Source organism: Lycorma delicatula, chromosome 1 (genome assembly GCF_047948215.1).
Source record: "Lycorma delicatula isolate Av1 chromosome 1, ASM4794821v1, whole genome shotgun sequence".
Classification (NCBI taxonomy): Eukaryota; Metazoa; Arthropoda; class Insecta; order Hemiptera; family Fulgoridae; genus Lycorma; species Lycorma delicatula.
The window spans coordinates 160,328,687-160,345,593 of NC_134455.1; the positions used below are offsets into that span (position 1 = coordinate 160,328,687).

Below are 16,907 nucleotides of genomic sequence, written 5' to 3' on the forward strand. Positions count from 1 at the left end.
AGTGGAGGCATTCTGGATCAACAAGACGAAAAAAGCTCGACAAGTACGATCAAATGTGAAGGTTATGCTCACTGCGTTCTTCGATTTTAACAGCATAGTGCATCATAAGTTATTGCCAAAAGGTCAAACAATAAGGAGTATTAATTACAAGTTCAACACCATTTGCATGAAGCAATCCAAAAAAAAGACCGGATTTGTGGAGAAACAATTCATGGGTTTACACCACGATAATGCACCTGCTCACACTTCATTGCTTGCTCATCAATTTTTAGCAAAAAACAACACTGTAATGACACCCCAGCTGCCATATTCACTAGACATGGCCCATATGACATTTTTCTATTCCCAAAAATAAAGAGCACCTTAAAAGGCAGTCATTTTACAAGCAAAGAGAAAATTAAAAGCGAATAGTTGAAAGAGCTAAACACTATTCCAAAGACTGAGTTCCAGAAGTGTTTTGGGGATTGGCAAAAGCGCTGGCACAAGTGTATAATATCTAACTGGGACTATATTGAAGGGGATAACATTAATGTAGACAAATAAATAAAATTCTTTCAAAAAAACAAAAATTCTTGTTACTTTTTGAACACACCTTGTATATACATGTGAAGATTTTTTGAAGGCCACAAAAACTTTTTTTCTTAATAGAGAGGTCTCTCATCAGAAGAAACTGAAAAGTTTGGCTTGCAAGATGGGGAAAAGTTTATGGCTTGCAAGAATGCAGTGACACATAATCAAAGAGCACTTAAGTATTGACAGTTTTTTTGGATTTTGGCCTTTTATGGACACTTTTGGTCCAGTTGGTTGCAATCAAAAAGTTGTGCACCTCCCCTTTTGGGAGGTGCACAACTAGATCTTGTATCTCCTGCTCAGACATTCTGCTACTGATGTGGGAATGTGACCTATGGACATGGCTGGCCAGTTGCAAACCTCCACACATATCCAACAACTACCCACAGTGCCCCACCACATTCACTGCTCTTTCTGTCTGAGCGGCAAAAATCCAGTTTATATTTGAATGACCTTCGTAATATCAACATGATCACATGGACATCTTTTATAAATGCACTGGCAATAATAAGCTAATGTTATTTTCTTATAAATTCATTTATGAAAAGAGAACAGAATAAATGGGAACACATACTTGATCAGAAATTGTAAACTTAACAGCTGTAAGAACTGTTGTTCTCATCAAAGCAGAATCAGAACTAAGTGATTCCTGTAATCTTGGCAGAAGTGCAGGAGGATCAATCAAAGTCAATTTACCAAGACATTCTGCAACAACATTCCTTGTACCTTCTTCACCACACTTGCAATGTCGAAACAACTGTTGCCATATTGCAGGTACAAATGGTAATAACTGGGCTATACCTGTTGGAGTGGCTGACTGACAAGTTATCACCTGAAATAAAGATAAAAATGTATAATACATCACAATTTTATTAATAGCTGAAGTCAACCAACCAACTGATAAGTCATAAATACCTTTCATATTTTAATCTTTTAATTATTTATTTTTCTATAATTGTTTTAAAGGACAAAAACCAACAAATTTGATCAGAAGATCGAACTAAAATAACAATTTCAAAATATTTGAATTTAAAATATCAATTAATAAGACAAACAGAAAAGATCAAACTGATGATACATTATTTCAGATTTCTCTTAATTAAACCATACTAACCCACAGGAAATAATATAACACATACCTGTAACTTAACAGTATCATAGAGGGCATCATGAAATAAAGAACTTGTCTTTGAAGAAGTTTATTTTATGAACAGTTTGATAGAAAAAGAGTATTGAGCTTTTACCACATTTACCTTTTGTTTTGTATAATTCCTAAGAATTTTATTTAACAAACACTTGTTCAGATGATTATTTTTCATTTTACCATTGAACCATTTTACCACTTGCTTTCACAATAGTGCGATTTCAATGTCCCAAAACTATTGTAACAGATATTAGAAAATTGCTATTTCAATAAGCCAGGACATTAAAAAACTTTCTATTTCTGCTTAGGTAAAGACAAGAAATTTTTTTTACAATGATCCTATGTATTGTGTGAGCAACTTAAATATCAAACTGCTATAGACTAAACACAGTTGCAACATGTGGCATTTTATGAATAAAATGAAAAAATAAGAAAGAATCAATCAAATTTTTAAAAAAGATTTTAGAAGTGAGTGTCCAGTGTAGCAATGCAATTTTGTGGTAGAGTGATCTATTGAGTCACCTGATTTAAATCATTGTTGTCAATGCTACTGATTTCTTATTGAATGTTCATCTTCAATTCATCGATAGTATGGGAATTTGATTCCCAACTCTAGGAAAAAGTACGGTTCATTCTTCTGTAAAAGTTGCATGAACACACACTATTGAATCATTTGATGTGTGACACATTGCTCTGTCTTGTTGAAGAAACTATTACCTTTTTTACCATCTGTTAACTGGGCATAGAATACGTCAAAAACTGTACAGTACACATCAGCACTGACATTCTGATCAATAAATACTGACTCCACTATACCAGAAACAGCACACTGTACAATGATTTATTTCATTGCGATGTGAATACTCAAATCATCTGCTGAGGATTAACTTTCTCAATAAATGAAACTGTGCCTTATCTGATATGAAAAACAGCATTGAAAATGTTTTTTAAAGCCAGTCGCAATAATTAAGTTGTTTCAGTTTGTATGTTGTTCTCTTGTTACAAGATATGTTACAAAATTTAAATCGTGAAGAATCTTATGGTAAAATGTATATTTTACAAAACTTTTTTGTGGCAATTTACATTAGATTTTTTCAAATTGGCAAAATTCTTCTTTGAATATCAGCTATGGTCTCTGCAGCCATAACGGAAGGCTGCCTATTTTGTTTTGCACTTGAAATTGTCCCCTTTGTACGTAACTTTTTAACTGAATCACGTATGCTAGAAGGAAAGGAGCATTTACAACAGGAAGGAAATAATATGTTAAGGAAAGAAGCATTTTTATTAAAACAGCTGGCAATCTCAATTTTTTGTAAGGCAAAGAATAAAATAATCATTTCACAGTGTTCCTCAGGGAAACAGTTGTTTAGATAACATTATAATGCCAGCACAGTACTCCATGGTGATGTGAAGTAACAGTTTCCTTTCCTGGCAGGGCATAGGTTTTATTACACATTTTTTCATCTCACTGTTATGTGAATTTTATTAACAATTGGTCAACAATGAAATAGACAATTGGAAGCTGTCAAAAAAAGCAGCACTATTTCAGAATGTTATTTACAGTAATATATACAGTTTTCTTCAAATAAATTAAAACTCAATAATAACAAATCAAAAGAACAAGGTTTGGTATGGCATAAGACTTGTTTTTCTAAGGGATTCATAAGATACAACCTCTTCAAAAGAAAATTTTTTTTGGTTTGTGACCAAAATTATAGGAGTTCGTGGTTATGATTCTCTAATACTAATGTTACTTTCATGCAGTACTTAATACATTTTTTTTTTTTTTTACAAAAATGCAACAAGTGAAGCTTATTAGTGAGTAATATTTTACAATGTTTGTAAGTATGAGGTGGTTTCAAAAAGAAAATTTGCCAGCATTAAACTCCAACACTGTTATTAAAATTGGCCTAAGTAACAAACACAATAATCATTTGTTCTTTAATGAATTTTACTGTAATGTTGAACTTTTCTAGGTATGGTAACACATCAGGATGATAGTCATTAAATTCATAACTCAATTAATTAAAATTAAATTCATGAATTTCTATTCACCAAGACAAGCTGTACATTTTTAATTGATGAATGACTGAGATTATTCTCATGGTGAATTTATGAGGGTCATCCAAAAGTAAAAACCATTTTTGTTTCATAACAAATTTATTTGAACTTTAAAGAATGCATAATAATCTACATAAGACACAAGATTGTCAATCGCTTTTGAATCATCAATTAATGATAACGTTTACATTTTTTAAGGTATTTTTCCATACCTTATAAGTTCAAGCATCGATAAATCATGGCAGTAGTTTTTGTATGCCATAGTCAAAAAAGTCTAATACCAGTCTATTAAGCCACTCACCAACAACTGTCTTGATGTCATCATTTTCAGAACAGTTTCCACCAAGAAACTCCTTCAATTTTGCAAACATGCAGAAATCGATTGGAGCTAGATCTGGACTGTTTAGCCGATAATTAAAAACATCCCTTCCAAAACCTTTGAGAAATTCTTAAGTTTTTTTGCAGCATGTGGACATGCATTGTCATGAACAAAATACACTCCACAAGTCAAAAGACCACACTGATGATTTTGAATTTTGCATCCAAGTTTTATAAAAATTTCTGAATAAGAGTTGGCGTTAACTGTTTCTCCATGAGTCTTAAACTCACTCAGTATAACTCAGTCATGATCCCAAAAAACTGTGGCCATCACTTTGCATTTTGAAAGTGTTTGAATTCTTTTGGCTTTAAAGGTAATTGAGAATGATATCTGATGTTTACTCTCTAGTGTGTAGTATGAAACCCATGTTTCATTACCAGTCACTATGTGATTAAGCATTTCATCGCCATCTCTATAGTACCAGTCCAGGAATGATAAGGCATCATATGTGTGGTTTTTTGTGATTGTCTGTCAACATTCTAGGGGCCCATTGGGCATAAATTTTATGGTAAATGAACAGTCACAATTTCATGTAACACAGACTGTGAACTTAAAGAAAATTTGTCACTAAGTTAGTCTAATTTAAAATGCAGATTCTCTTTAACATCTCTGTCAATCTGCTTTTTTAGCTGTCCCAGTAATGAGAGTAGGGCATTTGGAGTACTGCTTATCATGAACAGATGTTTCCCCTGCTGTAAATAAGTGACATCATTTCCTTATGTTTCCTTCGTTCGTTACACTATCACCATATATGGCAGTAATTTGATGAAGAATTTCTATAGGAGCAGCAAAAAGCATATGACCAATTAATTTTACATCACAATTGGCAGGATTTTCAATTTTTTTATTAATTATAAACAGAAGTAAAATCACTATGTCATAGTACTGCGATGAAATTTTGTGCAGCGCTAGCAAAACAACTGAGATCAGCTGACTTGACCCATTATTGTAAATGAAGCTGCATGCATGTGATGTCCAAATGTGATGTCCAAACACATATTACCTGCTAGTAAAGTTTAAAAAATGGAACTGGTAACAAATGAAACATTTTTCAGTAACTGTAAAGTAATAAACATTTTTTTTTTTAAACAAATTGTAATAAATTATGGAGATTAAAAAATGCAAAATTTAGCTTCTAAACAGGAGTAACCATTCAATAGAGAATGTTCAAATTTTAATCTTAGGCTACTATTTCAAAGAGAGGGTGTTAGAGTCAGAGTAGCTCAGTAATGAATATGACTGCAATGGGATCCACTGAGTTGAGTGGGATAAAATCTCCTTTAGTAATTTGGACTGAGAAATAAGATGTGCCTCTTGTTTCATTTTCTATCTTCTTTATAGGATAGAAACTTTCACTTACAGGAATAACTTACAACTTTTAACATTTCAAAAATAATCATCAGTTTTCTCTTTTAACTTAGTATTAGTATTTTGGTAAGTCTTTCTCTTTTATACTCTACAATCCAAAAGGCTTATATTAATATTTTCTTCTTCAGGAAATAATGATATTGATTATCATTCACGTTAAAAGAATAACACAAAGGGACAAATAATAACAAAATACAGTCGTACCTTGTGGACTGCATTTAGTTCATGCAAAGAAAATTGTGATCTGAAAAACCATGAACAATGAAACATCTGGTACACCCAAAAATATGTAATGTACAAGGTTTGTTAAAAAAAAAGACCAAATCTTTTAAATTCTGCGCCAACGTCTGTAGATAGCATGCTCTGGCCACTGTGTGCACCTAGCAGCATATCTTGATAACATATCGCCTTTTACTGGGTTGTAACCTATGCATTAGTTATCAAGTAACTACAGATTGAATGAGGTCCTTTATAGCTTTCCGTGATTTTTAATTGAAAACGATTTCCATATTCAGTGAAAAATCTGTGTTCTTCATGATCCAATTAAATTGATATGATAATACTAATTCTCTACAAATAAGTGGAGATTAGCAGCTTACTTTCTCTAAACCTTTTTGACATGGCTAATTAAAGAGATATTAAAAATAATTTTAATTAAAAAATAATCTAAAAACTTTCTTCAATATTTCCCCAAAGATCCCTCTAATATATTAATGAGTCACATAAAGCCTGACATATTTTCTCAGATACTGCATAAGCTTTATAATGAAGAATAAATGGATCTCAATTTGTGAAGTAAAATCTAAATGAACAGACTGATGACTGAATCAGTTAATGTTGTATCTGACTGGTAAGTCAGATATTATTATTAATTAAAATTGAATTACAATTATTTATCAAATAACTGAATTAACCTCAGCATCTTTGAAGGAGTCAAAAAGTCTAATTTTGAAATCTCTGCAATCTTGAGTTCTCCTCTTTTATAACAATGACTTCATTATTTTGTAATAATTGCATTTAGCCTGTATCTGAAACAACAGATTTTTCTTTTCTTTATTTCTACTGTGGGTAATTTCATTCATTTGTACACATTTAATAAAAAGTTGACCGTCACCTCTTAGCCTATTACTAATAAAATTGAAATGAAACAGTTGTTACAATAATATCATTACCTCTTTTAGAGAATGTAAGAGTAGATATTGCCTCTTAGGCTGAGATTCAATCTCTTGTAATATAAACGGAAGATATTGTTGTAAATTACCAATAGCAATGCTACCCAAGGCATAACTAGCTGCAGATTTAACTTCTTCTGACAGTGGTGAAAATGATGATAAAATTAACTGTTTTAAATTGCCAACTCCACTCAAATCGCTATAAAAAAAAAATTAAGAAATTATGACAATTTACATATGAAATTTAAAAATTTATTCATATTTGTTGTTAGGATTATAATTAACAGGTATTCACAGTTTCAGAACCCAAAAATTAACAGAAAAACTTACGTTAACCTATTTGCAATGATACTGCAGTTTCGTGAATCTCCATCCTACCATTTTCTGGTAATGTTATAATTGCTGGTCAATTAAAACACTGGACAATAGTCATATCTTCATGTAAATAAGATATGACAATAATAAAAAAAAGAATAATCATAATAATAAAACAATAATAGTCATATAATAAGATATGACTGTTATATGATAATAGTCATGTAAATAAGATGGGAAAAATGGGTTTTTTAGTAAACATAGTTGTAATCAGCTCTACTAAATCCAGTAAAACCACTCTTGATTTGCCACGCTTTAATTTACAGGTAATCTGAACATATGGGTTTTCTTAACCACAGTTGTGAATCAAAAGAAAAGAGGAAATATTCTTAAAGAGAAAAATTGCTGAGGTCCTGTTGGGACAGATTGTAGCCTGAATTATAAGCAACAGGCAGCAGCAGATCAGTCAATGATATACAGATTATCTATTTAACATTGGAATTTAATTGACATTGAAAATAAATCAAAGAAAATAATGAATAAATGATTGAGAGAAAAAGCTATTGATGCTAGATGTAAAATTTAAATGAAAAAGAAATTGTTATGATTAAAATTAAGACAATCGACTGAAGAAAATGTAAAGTATAAGTTTTGCCTGCATAATGGCGTAACTTATGGGGGGGGGGGAGAAGAAGTGGTCACAAAATGAAACAAATAGTAATAGGGACAAAAAGAAGCCAAACTCAAGAGAATTGCAAAAGAAAAGGACAACTTGCTCAAAAAAAAACAACCAAACTTTATTGAATTTATGAATAAGTTTTTTAAATGATCAAATGATCTAGTATTTTTGGTTTCACATGACTTTTAAACATGCTGTAGAGCGTATTTTATTGTACAATGAATAATATATTTATTTATTATATATAATAGTAGATTTTATAAAAAAAATCAATATACTTTTCTTCTGAAATAATTTTAAAACAATTCATAGTATTATAGTAATTAACTACGTTACTAATAGTTTAATTCTGAACTACATTCAAACATTCTAATTTTTAATTTTCAAAATTTCATCTATTTTACTGCTAAGGATCAATTACAGACGTTTTCTATATTTAAAAAAGAAAAACAATTTTTTAATTTATTTTTTTACGCTTTCATTTGCTGTGATAAAAAAAATGTTGTGAACATATCTCAAAATTATTATACTCACATATGCCTCCCAATTTCACCAATGACAAGTAATGCAAATATATGTTGAGGATCTGATGATGGATTTTCAATATCTTGTAAAAATTTATCTACAACAGAAAGAGCTTCTTGCTGCCAAGTTACAGTAACTGCAGCTACACATTTTGCCAAAGAATGGTATGCCTGAAAAAAAGTATTTCCACATTATTTACGATACATACTAATAAAGAAAAAATAACAAAAAACTGTAATAAAAGAACTACTATAACGAGCAACACACGATTATAATTGCATTTAAGAATTGTAGAGAAATATAACTGAAATCAGAGAATAAATATACTGTAACGTATATGGCAGTAATGATTTTCACATCTTGCTGGTACGTAATGGTACAACAGTATGAGAAGTATGTTATAATCATACTTAACAATAACAAAATTTCAAACAAATAACTTCAAAATTTTAGCATCAATGTAGTAAAAATCTAAAATAACATGATAATCCTTGCAATATATGTGCAATGTAAATGCAACAGCATGTGACCATAAAAAGTTACAATGTACATAAATACCAAAAGCTGCTTTCTCACATCGTTTTTTTTTTTTTAAATCATGTAGTAGTAAAATAGTATTTACAATAAAGCCTGTTGTAAAACAAAAATTCTTAACCTAAGAACAACATTCTAGGTATTGTGCACAAATAAAATGTCAGTAAACAATATACTGGAAAAGTTTTACTAACCTTCATACATTCAATCTTGCCTTTATAAATGAAATCTATTTCTGTTTTTAACTCAGAGAACCATTATAAAGAAAAGTTTTAAAACCACCACAAGAAAAATGCTAAAAACCACTTATTAATGGGTTGTGTCAAGTAAAATTTATAACCCCCTTAAAGGCATCAACAATAGTTTAAGATTTATGAAATAAACTTTAAAGTTAAGTGGTTTTGAAAGTAACATGATGAATATAAAAGAATTTATACGACAAGAATATAAAGGTATAAATGATTTAAAGAAAATAAATTATTTCAATCAGCAGTACATATGAATTTTATGTTCCAAATGCTGTATCAGTAATTCTCAACATTTTTAGCTCCATGACCACCAAAAAGTAAGAAAAAAAAATATAATGAATATTTTGCAGTGTAAGAGCACCATATTCGAACATGCATATGATATGTTTGAACACATCATGTTCTCAGTACTATAAGCATAAAAAATTACAGAACATAAGTTTACTTTCAAATGCGAAGCATGCATCTGGAGCCTTTTCTTAAGTTTTTGTGTAGTTTCACTGAAAATAATAATAACTGGGTCAATCAATTTGAAGTGACCCAAGGTTGGTTGCTTGACCAATTCAAAAAAAAATTGAAACTTACACACCTGTTTCCTACATGTCTCAGGACCTTAAAACAATTTATTTTTTGAATTTTTTATTTAAGCAGTTTACCTGTGGTGGCCATTTTTGTTATGGTGCGCACATCTATTTTTGTGATTGTAAGGGTTTATGGAATAAATCATAACGAAAAAAAACTATTGGTCCTGGAAAGATGAAACGAAAAGCAATTTAATCATATTTTTTCAAGATAAAAGATTGTTCCAGTGGTTTATTTACTGTCTCTCTCTTTCTATGAGAAAATTACCAACAAAATTGAATATGAAAACTGAAATTTCACTGTTGATAATTTTCTGCAAGAGGCAGGGATGGCATACACAGTATGAATTATTTTTTTATGTGAATGTAAATGTTAGTAGTTTTACTATAAATAATATTAATTGTACATACTCACGCTTAAATATTTATGAATTTTTGAAACTAATTTTTAAAAAAAATTCAAATAACTCTGTTGGGGCAGGTGATAAAAATCTCAAATTTGCACAACTTACAGTGTTTTTGTAGATGTTTATGGCAAACAAAAACGTTTCTTGTGTATTGTACTAATAGAAGTTATAACCTTTCAAAAATCATAGAAAACTTATTAAAAGCGATACCATTTTGAATCACTAAATAAGTGCTCCAAGGGGGTTTCTTGTCTTCTTGGTACTTTAATATTTTTATAACTTATACTGAAGTTGAAATAGACTTGTTTGAACCACTCAACTGTAGTGTTCATGTTATAACAGGTGTTTGAAGTCATTTCCATTCGACAAGAAAATTTATGTTACAACATTCTCATTTATGCTTGTTGCATCATTTAGCTTTGCAGTTACAGACAGATCAGTCTGACATTAGTCAGTGACCTGTTCAGATTTTTACAGTGTCTCAAATTTCATCCTGTGTTTATTAAATAAAATAAGTTTCACTTAATAATGTTATATTACAAATTTTAAAATCAGTTAAATTTTTACATTATTTTCAAGTAATTTCACATAAAACAATGGAAGAACAATGTTCCATAGGGATTTATGTGAATGAAGAGTGTCATAAAACATCTGCGTTCATCAATCAGCCATCAGCATTAAAATTTAAAATAATTAAGCTGTCTGAAAAATTAGGAAAAATTTTGAATTGTTTTGACTCAAAAGTATCTGAAAATGAAAATCCAGCTCTATCTTTTTCACATGAATATGATGATCTTATTTTAAAACCGACAGAAAATTGTGTTCTTGCTTCTAAAGAAACGGGGGTTAAAATTATCTGTTTACTTCTCCAATGTTGGACCAGATCTAAAATAGTAACAGAGTTCAATGTGTCAGAGCCTTTGGTTAGACTTACTAGAGAATTAGTTAATGAGCAAGACATTCTACCGGAGTTCAGTAAAAGACATGAAACAGGAATTAGTAACAATACAATTAAAAAATTTGTGTTATTTTATGAAGATGACAATAATAGGCTGTGTCCTGGTAAAAAGTATTGAGTTAGCATGTATGTCGATGGTGTCAAAGTACATAAGCAAAAGCAGCTTCTGATAAACTTAAATGAATTGTATGTCTCCTTTAAAAGTGAAAACCCTGAGGAAAAATTTGGAAGATCAAAGTTCTGCACACTCTGTCCAAAATGGTGTATCTTGGGTGGTGCATCTGGGACTCATACAGTATGTGTCTGTCCCCACCACCAGAACATCAAACTCATGATTGATGATCCCAAACTTAGTATTGTTTATAAGGACTTAATAGACATCTTTGTGACAAGGATAACTACAGCAGCTGTATGATGAATTTGTGCACTAAATGTCCAGGTAAGCAGGCAGTGTTTGGCATGCTCAACTTTTAAGAGTATGATGTGAAGAGATGTGAAGAGTATGATGTGTTGCCAGATTCAATACTGTACAAAGAGTGGATAACAACTAATAGGGCACAGATGATTACTGTTCTTCAGATCAAAGATGAGTTTTTCGAATCATTAGTGGAAAAATTGGAAAAGCTGAAACTCTCCATTTCATGTCAAAATCTTAAGCTCAGTTTTTCACAAAGAAAAAAATCAGAATTAAGTGAAGAAGAATGTTTGGTGTTGGCAGACTTTGCAGAAAACATTTCATTTCTTGTTTAAGATGAGAAACAAAGCTTCCGTTGGGTCAACAACCAAACACAGAAGGTTCGTTGAACACAAATGTTCACCCTTTGATGTTCTATTTCAAGGAGAATGATGTATTACAACGCAGAAGTGTCTGTATTTTAAGTGATCACTTGAAGTACGACACAGCAACATCTTACTGCTTTCAAAAACTTAACAAGGAAGTACATCAGAACATTAAAAAACTCATCTATTTTACTGATGGTGCTTCAAGTCAATATAAAAATAAAAATAATTTTGCTAATTTGTGCAGTCACAAAAAAGACTTCGACCTTAAAGCCGAATGCCACTTCTTTGGATCATCCCATCGGAAAAAACACCTGTGATGGTGTGGGAGGTGGCAAAGGCAAGCCTGCAAAGGTCATTAAATATCAGATACTAAATGTTGATGAAATGTATTCATTTTGTAATCACAATCTGGAAAACATAAAGTATCTTTTTATTAAAACAGATGAGATAGCTAAGATTTCAGAAATTTAAAAAACCATTTGACTGCTGTGAAAGAGTTGTTTGATATTAGAAGCTACTACAAGTATGTTACAGTATCAGAAGGCATTGTAAGATGTTACGTTACTTTAGACTCCAAGAACTATGATGACCATCCTGTGTCAAGTATTGTACCACTTTCACTTAGGAAAAAGACTATTGCTTGTGCATATGACGATCAGTGATGGATAGGAGAAGTGACAGATATTAGCCTCGAAAATGATATGCGCATCACATATTCATTTTTTCCACCTAGCTGGACTACATATATCATTTCTAAAGTCTCAAGAAGGCAAAGTGTGAACCAAACTGCTAAGTCCCAAGAAAGTTGATGTCATTTGAATGAACTAAGAACAGTGACAGGTATAAAAATATAGAGTTATAAAAATATTAAGTGCCAAGAAGACTTGAAACCTTCTTGGAGCACTTATATAGTGCGTCAAAATGGTATCGCTTTTAACAGGTTTTTCATCACTTTTAAGATATTATAACTTTTTTAATAGTAAAAAATTTTCTGTAAATAAAAAATACAAAAACACTGCAAGTTGTGCAAATTTGAGATTATCATCTGCCCCATCAGAGTTATTTGAAGCCAAAATATGAATTTTAAAAAAAATTAGTTTTCAATAATTCATAAAAATTTAAGGGTATGTTACCATTAATATTATTTATGATAAAACTATTAACATATACGTACATATAAAAAAAGTAATTCAAACTGCGTATGCCATCCCTGCCTCTTGAAAAGAAATTCCAAATGTGAAATTTCACTGTTTTTCATGTTCAATTTTATTGGTAATTTTCTCATAGAAAGAAGAAATAAACCAGTGGAGCAATCTTTTACCTTCAGAAAATATGATTAAATTATGTTTTGTTTCATCCTTCCATGACCAATAGTTTTTTAGTTATGATTTTTTTCCGTAAAGACTTACAATAACAAAAATAGGTGTGCACACTGTAACAAAATTGGTCACCACAGGTAAATTGCTTAAATAAAGAATTAAAAAAAAAAGTAGGTAAGTTTCAATATTTTTTTAATTGGTCAAGCAACCAGCTTATGTTTTTTGAGACACTTCAAATGGATTGACCCAGAGATAATGGGTCTTCAATATAGCTAAAATTAACATGCAACAGATAGGCGGTTATGGCTGTCCTTAATTTAATTAGAGAATTTCATTTTCATGGTAGTGAAAATCTGATTTAAAATATAGAAGATAGAAAAATAAAGGGAAAATATAGAATTTTTTATCTTACTTTTTCTGTTTTTTCACATTCAATTTGGAAAATTGAATCGTGAATTAAAAAGAAAAAATCTGATGTGGGCATCATATGACTTCCTCGTACGCCTATCAAATTACATATATACATTTTTTTAAAATGAAAGGTATATAAAATTTTATTTCATTAATAACTTTTGATATTTCTTCACTTATTTTTTATGGTTTTATTGAATTATTATTTATCACAAAATTTTTATTACTATTCAGAGGTTAATAATTATTAATAAATCAATATATTTAAATTAAAAAAAAAAGTTAAAAAAAAGGAGTTGAAGTCTGACTCGAACCAATGTGGATTCTCTTGATCCAAATATTCATTAATTAAAATTCTACTTGGCTATAACTCTGAAACCAATGAAAATAAGTACCAGTTATGATATATTTTTGAAAATCTTTCAATGAGGGCTTATTACTGCAGTTAAGTCCAAAATCTACATTTTTTTGAATTTTAGTCTTTTCTGGATACTTTTGGTCTAGTCGATTGCAATCAAAAGGGGAGGTGCCCAACTAGATGTTACAACAGTCCTAAATCCAAAATTTCAACATCCTATGGCTAATCGTTTTTGAGTTATACAGGATACAAGTTTCAACTCTGTTCAGCCAACACATTATTTTTGACAGCGCCATCAGTGATGATGTGTTTTTGTTGTATGTTACGAAAATGGAGTATCAGAATTTAGAGCAATGTTGTGCAATCAAGTTTTGTGTTAAACTTGGGGAATCCACGAGTGTGACCTTTGAAAAGTTGAAACAAGCCTATGGGGAACATTGCTTATCAAGAGCACAAGTTTTCCGCTGACACAAATCATTTTTGGAAGGCCAAGAACACGTTGAAAATCAACCTCGCTCAGGAATACCTTTAACTTCAAAATCTGACGAAAACATTGAGTGTGTGAAGATTCTTGTGAGATGAGACCATCGTTTAACAATAAGGATTATGAGTGAATAGTTAAAATTAAACACTTTCATCATACATCAAATTTTGACAGATGATTTGGATATGTGAATGGTTTATGCGAAATTGGTGCCGAAAAACCTCACAACGGAACAGAAGGACAATCGAAGAAACGTGGGCGTTGACCTTCTTGAAAGGATTGACAATGACCAAGAATTGTTTAATCATGTGATCACAGGTGATGAATCCTGGATATTTGAGTATGATCCTGAAATAAAGTGGCAAAGCGAAGAGTGGCACACTGTCATCTCCTTGATCGAAAAAATGTCGAATGAGCAAATCAAACATCAAAACTATGCCGATTTGTTTTTTTGACAGTAGGGGTATCGTGCATAAAGAGTTTGTTCCTCCAGGACAAACTGTCAACCAAGTGTTTTACAAAGGTGTCCTTGAAAGGCTCAGGAAGAGTGATTCGCGTGAGACCAGACATTGCAGACAAGTGGATGCTTCATCATAACAATGCCCTGTGTCACACGGCCATTTCCATCAGGGAGTTTTTGACCTCAAAACACATTCTTACGGTTCCTCAACTATTCGCCTGATTTGAGTCCTTGTGACTTTTTAATTTTCCCAAAATTGAAACATGTCTTAAAAGGACGTCATTTTGGAACTCTGGAGAACAATCAAAAGACTGTGACCGACCAGTTGAAGCCTTCCAGTGCTGCTAGCAGGAGTGGGAACAATGACTCTGCCGGTGTATAGCTGCCCAAGGGAACTACTTTGAAGGGGATAATATTGTTGTTTGAAAAAAATAAAAACTTTGGTAAGTAAAAAGTCAGTCTCATTACTTTTTTCACATATCTTGTATATGTGAAAAACACACTCAAATCTAGCAATAGCAAAGCATTGCCGGGTCTGCTAGTAAATAATAAATTATTTATGTTAAAGACTTAAAGATTTCATTTCCTTCTTTTTTTATTTATAAAAATTTTTCACTTTTTTTTTTTTACCTTATAAATTTTCACTCTATTAATTCTCATTTTTTTCGTTACCATTATTAAATTAATGTTTCTAATCCTCTGTTCTTAGTCAGTCTTGCAATAATTATAAAATAAATTAGTAAATTTTACTAACATAATAGATTCATTCAATATCGTAGCAGATCTTTAAACACAATTATTTTTTATATAAATAAATCTATATTGAAAATACTATTGATTATTCATTTAGAATCATATATATGATTTTTTTGGCTTTGTAGTTACAATTAAACATACATATAGGCAAAACATGAGGGTCAAACTGAAAGGTAAATTTGGAAGACACTATTATTTATCAGTTTGGATAGCATAAGATGCATTTGTGTGAGCTAAAAGCTCCATCGAAGGAGTATTTCCCAGAAGATAGAAATGATTTCTCGAAGAGATGGGTACTGAATCGATTTAGTGAAAACATTGTTGCAGCTGCTAAGTAACCAGTTGAGTTTCACAACCAGCTCACTGAAATGACTGCTGATAAAACTTTACAATTACAATTCACATCTGAAGATTTAGATATGTTTTGACTTTCTCACTGAAGTGAATATGGAAATTTAGTTACAGAAGCATTGAAAATTGAAAATACTAATCCCTTTTGCCAAGTCTTACCTCTGTGAAAAGGGTTTTTCATCTATGGTTGCACTGAAAACTAAATATAGCAATCGTTTTTTTCTTTTTTGGGAAGTGCTCACTGTAATTTAATTTCCTTTCTACAAGTTCTGCTAATGCTCTATGTTATTTCACACAGTGATATTTTATTAGTGTTGTTATTTACTAACAAAAAAATTATTACACTGAACAATCAAAAATGTTTCATATTTTCACTGTATTTAACAGGAAATGTAGATATTATTTCAGCAGGATAAGCAGCTGATTAGACTAACGCAGATACAAAATTAATGGTCGGTCATTTATCCAGTTCTCATGTACTTATTATTCATTAAAACATAATTTTTAAGTAAAAGACCTGTTTATGAAAGACGGGTAAAGTTGTACTACCAGCACCGGATCCAGTAATATGGAACTGAGCATTTCCTGCAGCAGACTGAACACTAGAAGAACTTCCAGTACTAGGGTTACTACTGGTAATGATATTACCACTACTTGCCTGAGTGATTGGAGTGACTAACATTACCAATAATTCATCAAACCCAAGGCCAGGTAGGCGAGCTACAACCAATGCCTGAAAAAACTCCAGCATTGAAGTTAAGGCAGCACCTAAAAAAAAATTAGTAAATATAATTACTATTATCATTATTGGTGTTATAAAATGTCATAATGTTTAATTGCAAGTTTGAAGCTAGTATTGAAAAATTTATCAAAATCTATAGAATTTATCACAATCAAAAACATATTCATACAATCACATCCATAATCAACAGCTGACCATTATGACATAGTTATAATCAATAGTCAACATCAATAATAATCAGAAATCAATTCATGGAGACAATAAACGTTCCATTCGTCAATTTACTAATAGCTGGTTCAATC

General features: G+C 31.0%; 1 protein-coding gene across 1 annotated transcript in view; it reads right to left on the minus strand.

Moving 5' to 3' along the window:
- Cand1 (Cullin-associated and neddylation-dissociated 1) overlaps nucleotides 1-16,907 on the minus strand; it is a 118,280-nt gene that overhangs the window by 19,407 nt on the left and 81,966 nt on the right. Inside the window, exons 15-18 of the mRNA XM_075365910.1 lie at nucleotides 16,381-16,631; nucleotides 8,223-8,383; nucleotides 6,695-6,893; nucleotides 1,145-1,402 (exon numbers count right to left, since the gene is read on the minus strand). Of these exons, the coding sequence (XP_075222025.1) occupies nucleotides 1,145-1,402; nucleotides 6,695-6,893; nucleotides 8,223-8,383; nucleotides 16,381-16,631 (869 nt within the window). The remainder of the gene's footprint in view (nucleotides 1-1,144; nucleotides 1,403-6,694; nucleotides 6,894-8,222; nucleotides 8,384-16,380; nucleotides 16,632-16,907) is intronic.